The 7,169-nt window shown below is 34.8% G+C and overlaps 1 protein-coding gene across 1 annotated transcript in view; it reads right to left on the reverse strand.

Moving 5' to 3' along the window:
- Positions 1-7,169, reverse strand: part of LOC106464818 (allene oxide synthase-lipoxygenase protein-like) — a 47,969-nt gene that overhangs the window by 37,028 nt on the left and 3,772 nt on the right. The window contains exon 3 of the mRNA XM_022392608.1: positions 768-861. Within this exon, the coding sequence (XP_022248316.1) occupies positions 768-861 (94 nt within the window). The remainder of the gene's footprint in view (positions 1-767; positions 862-7,169) is intronic.

A 7,169-nucleotide genomic window follows, 5' to 3' on the forward strand; every position in this document is an offset into this window, starting at 1 on the left:
TGGACTAAGTTAGCATGCCAAGTTTGATAATATGAATTTGTTTTTAGACTGATAAGTTAGCATGCCAAGTTTGGTAATATGAATTTGTTTTTGGACTAATAATTTAGCATGCCAAGTTTGGTAATATGAATTTGTTTTTGGACTAATAATTTAGCATGCCAAGTTTGGTAATATGAATTTGTTTTTGGACTAATAAGTTAGCATGCCAAGTTTGGTAGTATGGATTTGTTTTTGGACTAATAATTTAGCATGTCAAGTTTGGTAATATGAATTTGTTTGTGGACTAATAAGTTAGCATGCCAAGTTGGGTAATATGGATTTGTTTTTGGACTAAGTTAGCATGCCAAGTTTGATAATATGAATTTGTTTTTAGACTGATAAGTTAGCATGCCAAGTTTGGTAATATGAATTTGTTTTTGGACTAATAATTTAGCACGCCAAGTTTGGTAATATGAATTTGTTTTTGGACTAATAAGTTAGCATGCCAAGTTTGGTAGTATGGATTTGTTTTTGGACTAATAATTTAGCATGGCAAGTTTGGTAATATGAATTTGTTTTTGGACTAATAAGTTAGCATGCCAAGTTTGGTAATATGAATTTGTTTTTGGACTAATAATTTAGCATGCCAAGTTTGGTAATATGAATTTGTTTTTGGACTAATAAGTTAGCATGCCAAGTTTGGTTTGGATCGATCAACTCGTTTAGGAGGAGATACGTCCACAGACAGACAAACAAAGTTTTTCTTGATATTGGATTTGGATACTTACCGCACCAGTATGGCTTAACACGTATAGCGCATATGTGAAGAACGCCTGTAGTTCGATTTTTACACTCAGCTATGGCTCGCTTCGTTTGGCATAGCTGGATTAAAAAAAAAAGTGTTAAAAAACAAACAACACATTTCGTATTTTGAATCAATCAGTGCGGCTGAAAATTTGTACGTAAAAAAATAGATATTTTCGAATAATTTATTAAAACGATGTCATTTTCATACGAAGCTTAGTAGCGTAGCGATGACCTTTTTTTAAAAAAAATAATAACTTAATGTAGAAATTGTGACACCTAGAAAGGTTTGTTTGTTTTGAATTTCGCGCAAAGCTACACGAGGGCAATCTGCGCTAGCCGTCCCTGATTTAGCAGTGTAAGACTAGAGGGAAAGCAGCTAGTCATCACCACCCACCGTGAACTCTTTTACCAACGAATAGTGGGATTGACCGTCACGTTATAACGCCCCCACGGCTGAAAGGGCGAGTATGTTTGGTGGGACGGGGATTCGAACCCGAGCTCCCTGACCACCTGACCATGCCCGCCACCTAAAAAAGATCTTAATCTTTAAAACGTAAGTTATATACCCCACAAAAATATTGTTTTAGAATTACACTGATAATAATATCACCTATTATAACATTTCAATTATAAAAGAGCACTTACAGAAACACTGCCCCCTCGCGGTTGATAATTTCAACCCAAACCTCGTCTTTGAACAAATAATTACCAAGCATTTGTAAAATGTTTTTTCTTTTCCTTTCAAAAAATGGAATAATGAACTGAACAACAATTACTGAACCCTCGCGTTAAGAAAACTGACGAATCGCTAAACCGCTGGCTTAATGACGTTTTTCTTTTCCAACTAATATCACTAAGTTAAATTATTGAAGGCTATATAATAGCTGCTTCTGTCTTTGTTGAATTTCGCTACAATGCTCATCTGGTGAGAATTAGAGCCAGAATGTATCTTGATAAAATGTGTTGTTAATGTAACTTCAGTCATACAGCTAGCAAAAAGCCGAAAATTTCTGTAACGAAGTACAAGTTTATCCCTACAAACGGTTTGTGATTTACACAGAACCACAAACAGAAAACAATGTAAAGTATTTACCCCAAGGTGGTTATAACGCCGTGGGGGCGTTATAATGTGACGGTCAATCCCACTATTCGTTGGCAAAAGAGTAGCCCAAGAGTTGGCGGTGGGTGGTGAGGAATAACTGCCTTCCCTCTAATCCTTCACTGCTAAATTAGGGACGGCTAGCGCAGATATCCCTCGTGTAGGTCTGCACAAAGTTTAAAACAAAGAAAACCAAACCAATTACCCCAAGCGGATTCATTCTGGAACTATTTTAAAACATCACCTTAGATCTCTTCCGGAACTCAGAAGAAAAATGTTTTCTGTCTCACATTTGATTAAATACAAACTGCAGAAGCGTACTGCGTAGACACATACATACAACCACAGGTAAATCTGTAACTTCAACAAGTCACCATAAACAGGTAAAGAGTCAGTGTACAAGTCACCATAAACAGGTAAAGAGTCAGTGTACAAGTCACCATAAACAGGTAAAGAGTCAGTGTACAAGTCACCATAAACAGGTAAATGTAGTCGGACGTAGCGCAAAATCCCCTTCACCACAGTTCTATTACAAATAACACGTACATTTTAGTGCAACGCCTAAACACTAAGGGGTTGTGAAACATTTATATTTTAGTGCAACGTTTAAACCCCTAGTAGTGCAATACTTAAACCAGACCCCCCCCCCATTTTAGACAGTCCTGCACGAGCCCATCTTTTTATTTCAATCTTTCAACCGACCCATTCATTTTTGCTTGTTAAAAGCACGTGACCCCAAATTTAGGCTTATACACTAAGGGGTTGTAAAGCATTTAGTGTCCTACGTTACTCCCCCCCCCCCGCCTCCATAAGCTTGACGCAACATATCTACTGCGCTACCGAGGTGGGGGGAGGGGGTACACGAAAGTTAATAATGCTGTCCATTAAATATCTTCTCTACGTGCACATAGCCAGTCAAGGTTTCTGTAAATACTTATAATTATTTAGTTTTTCTTCAAAACTAATACGAATATTGGACCTATACTTACCCTAATTTTATGCAAAAAAAATATATATATTAAAAGTGTCATCATTATCGTAATTAGAAACAGCTGGCTAGACAGAAATGCTATATTTAAAAAAATATTGTACTATTTGGTGCATCATTAGAGAAATTGCATGATCACAAACTCCGGATCTTTTAATATATCAAACTTTGATTTTTGTTCTTATTTGTACTAGAAGAAATAAAACGTGTTATTAATACCGACAAACATAAAAACCAGTGTTAAACACACTAGGATTGATTTTTCTTATTATATGGATGTATTTTGATTTACGTTAGATAACAAAGCCCATACTAATGACTGCAACGTCGATGGTACGGGTTGTTTCCCCCATTGGAACTTTTATATGGGTTTAGATGTGGTGTGGAAAGTAATTAGGTGTTGGTTATACACATTCATATTTACACTCGACTGCTAGTTTTAGATGGAAACCTGAATAGTTCTAGTCTCTCTCTCTTTCTTTAGGAATGGAAGAGTATAAAGGTTGAACGCATAATAAAAACGAAAAAACAACAACACAGAACTGAGTGGATATTTTTCTTCTTATTTTATGAGTTGTATTGGCTCACTCAAGGTGTTTGTGGCCTGTCTTTACTATAACAGGTGGAGTATGAAACAATCTTTCATACATACAAATGTATGTAGTTTTAACTTTGTAAGATTGATCAAGGAAGTAACCAAGTTCCTTTCAAGCTAGCTGCCAATTGTTCTGAGTCATTCACTTATGGTATCACGTGCGCCTTCTTGTGAGAAATATTTCTGTATAGTTGAACAATACGAAAATAGACAATGATATTTTCCGATATCTTAAGAATACCCCCCTTTTTTTTGTTTATGGAAATCACTAACAGTGATGTGGGTAGTACACGCGCCCCAAGAATAATAAAATTGTTTTGTGTATATAATACTACGCTTTCTCACTCTGGAACAGTTATTCACAAATGTTTCTACCATTTCCCAGCATATATCACCGAGATTTCTCAAACCTCAAGAAAGGACTCTGTCCCGTCGTAGACACTAGGTTTGCCTTTTTGTATCAATAAATAAAGATTGCTTCACATTATTATTATCACACGCTGTGTCCAGTCTCTTTCTTCCACACCTCAGTCAAAACCAGAGACTACAGTTTCACCCCGATTAACATTTTCTACCCGACCCTCCCGTTATTCTGCGAAACTTACCCGTCTGTTTTTGATGTATATTTGTGCATCCAAACATACCACATGGGTAAAAATGGCTGCCTCTTTGTTTAGACAATGTTTATATTTATTATTCAGATTTATTTATATAAAACACAATATGATATACACGTGATGTAGCTGTATGATGACTTACCCTACCCAATACACTCTCATTATGATAACAACTATGATAATTACTAACTGTAAAGTTGTTGCCAGGCTTTATTTTAACAGTTCCGACATTTGTTTATTTACATTTACATACGCGGCGTATATTTACTTCCATTCTTCACACAGACCGAGTACAAATAATCACAATGCGCATGTCTGAATTCCTGGAACTAACTCTTCAGAATTTGGACTTGGTACGACGTCTTTCGGCAAGTCCACGCGAAAGGGCGCCACCTGTATAATACAATGCAATCTTCTATGCGCATGTTTTTTATTTATTTATTTTTTTTACTTTATTGTTCTTGGAGTAGAAATAAGTAATATGTAACATTCTTATTTATCGTCACTGCAGAGTCAACCAAGGAACGGTTCCTCATATCGTTGACACATACAATAAAGTGTTTTGTGTCTGTATGTCTGTCTGCCCATGAAATATGAAACTTTCAGGGGATCTGAGTATGTCTCGAAGGTATTTTAAAGCATCTTAACCCCCCCCCCTCCTTTTTATGAGTTAACAGCCATTTCAGTTTTTCACCCTCAGTGCCGGAGCAAATGATGCACGAATCTATGCAATAAAAAAAAAAACTGAAAAAAGGACAAAGAAAATTACACAAACAGGTAAAAAGTCAAAAAAATATTTTGGAAAACAGTATTGATAACAGTTAACCCAAGCCCCTTATAGACTTCCCATTATTGTTCAACACTTGCTATTAAACCCTATACGCTTCCCATTATTGTTCAACACTTGCTATTATACCCTACAGTCTTACCATTATTGTTCAACTATTGCTATTAAACCCTACAGTCTTACCATTATTGTTCAACTATTGCTATTAAACCCTACAGTCTTACCATTATTATTCAACTATTGCTATTAAACCCTACAGTCTTACCGTTATTGTTCAACTATTGCTATTAAACCCTACAGTCTTACCATTATTGTTAAACTATTGCTATTAAACCCTACAGTCTTACCATTATTATTCAACTATTGCTATTAAATCCTACAGTCTTACCGTTATTGTTCAACACTTGCTATTAAACCCTACAGTCTTACCATTATTGTTCAACACTTGCTATTAAACCCTACAGTCTTACCATTATTGTTCAACACTTGCTATTAAACCCTACAGTCTTACCATTATTGTTCAACACTTGCTATTAAACCCTACTGTTCTGTTTATTCTTTATCATAATTTGTTATTATATTACTTTTTTACCCGTTTGTGTAAATTATTTTACTTTTTTTCATTGTTTTTATTACCGCCACTGATGATGAACGACGATCTGTGAAAACTTCATGGGACTTGAATGCTTCATATTATAGTATTAGGAAAGTCACAGGCTTATTACATTGTTGTATTAGGTAAGAAAGTGACAGACTTATCACATTGTTGTATTAGGAAAGAAAGTCACAGACTTATCACATTGTTGTATTAAGAAAGGCACAGGCTTATGACATTGTTGTATTGAGAAAGACACAGGTTTATCATATTGGTGTGTTAAGAAATGCACGGGTTTATCATATTGATGTGTTAAGAAAGGCATAGGCTTATCATACTGATGTGTTATGAAAGACATGGGTTTATCATATTGGTGTGTTGAGAAAGACACGGGTTTATCATATTGATGTGTTAAGAAAGGCATAAGCTTATCATACTGATGTGTTAAGAAATACATAGGTTTATCATATTGGTGTGTTGAGAAAGACACGGGTTTATCATATTGGTGTGTTAAGAAAGACACGGGTTTATCATATTGGTGTGTTAAGAAAGACACGGGTTTATCATATTGGTGTGTTAAGAAAGACACGGGTTTATCATATTGGTGTGTTGAGAAAGACACGGGTTTATCATATTGGTGTGTTGAGAAAGACACGGGTTTATCATATTGGTGTGTTGAGAAAGACACGGGTTTATCATATTGGTGTGTTGAGAAAGACACGGGTTTATCATTTTGATGTGTTAAGAAAGACACAGAATTAAGCTAGATATATAGAAGGCGTGTTGCGTGATCTGGACTTCTAATGGACTTTGTTAAAACCGTCGATTGGGAACTACTACTGTTTGGAAGGTTCGGTTTGGAGACAACGTTTCTTGTTCCATGCCTAGTAATTATGATCGTCTAAAAACTGGGAGAGACCGAGACAGAGAAATTCGTGAAAAACCATTTTAGCTTGTCAAAAACCCACCTCTGGAACAATTATGGGGTATTTTCTGTTTCATGAAAATAAAAATAATATATATTTTTGGAATGTAGTGTTTTTTTAAATCCTGATTTCAGAAATATAAATTAAAATTTGGAGAAATGAAAAGAAATATTATATATTGCTTACGAAACAAAGGAAGTACTTTTAACATTACATATGTACCTATGTATTTAAAAGAATTGTAAAAACATCAATATAATAGAAAGTATCTAATGACAATGTAACAAACTCAACGTGAAAATTCAGTAATATTCTTAAATATTTGCTTGAAGAGATCGTCATTTTCATGTCTACGACGCCAAACGAACTCGCAGAGATACGAGTCAATCACGTTACGATTGGTTCCACAATGTCGCTTGTTACGTCACTTAGCAACATTCCAAGTACTTTCAATTTACTGCAGATTTCAGATATATATAAATTAAAATTTGGAGAACTGATTTTTAAAATTGGGGGAAGGAATGGAAGATATTTTCATTTTTAAAGTTTTTATTTGATTAAACATGTAATTATTTTCTAATTAGTCTAACTTGATCTAACCTTACATAAACTGACGTAACCTAACAAATTAAAAATATTTCTTTTCATTTCTCCAAATTTTAATTTATATTTCTGAAATCAGGATTTAAAAAAAAAACTACATTCCAAAAATAGATATTTAGTTTTATTTGAACGCGGTTCATGAAACAGAAAAGATCCGAATTACGAACTACGCT

This window comes from Limulus polyphemus, unplaced genomic scaffold (genome assembly GCF_000517525.1).
Source record: "Limulus polyphemus unplaced genomic scaffold, Limulus_polyphemus-2.1.2 Scaffold1750, whole genome shotgun sequence".
NCBI classification, from domain to species: domain Eukaryota; kingdom Metazoa; phylum Arthropoda; class Merostomata; order Xiphosura; family Limulidae; genus Limulus; species Limulus polyphemus.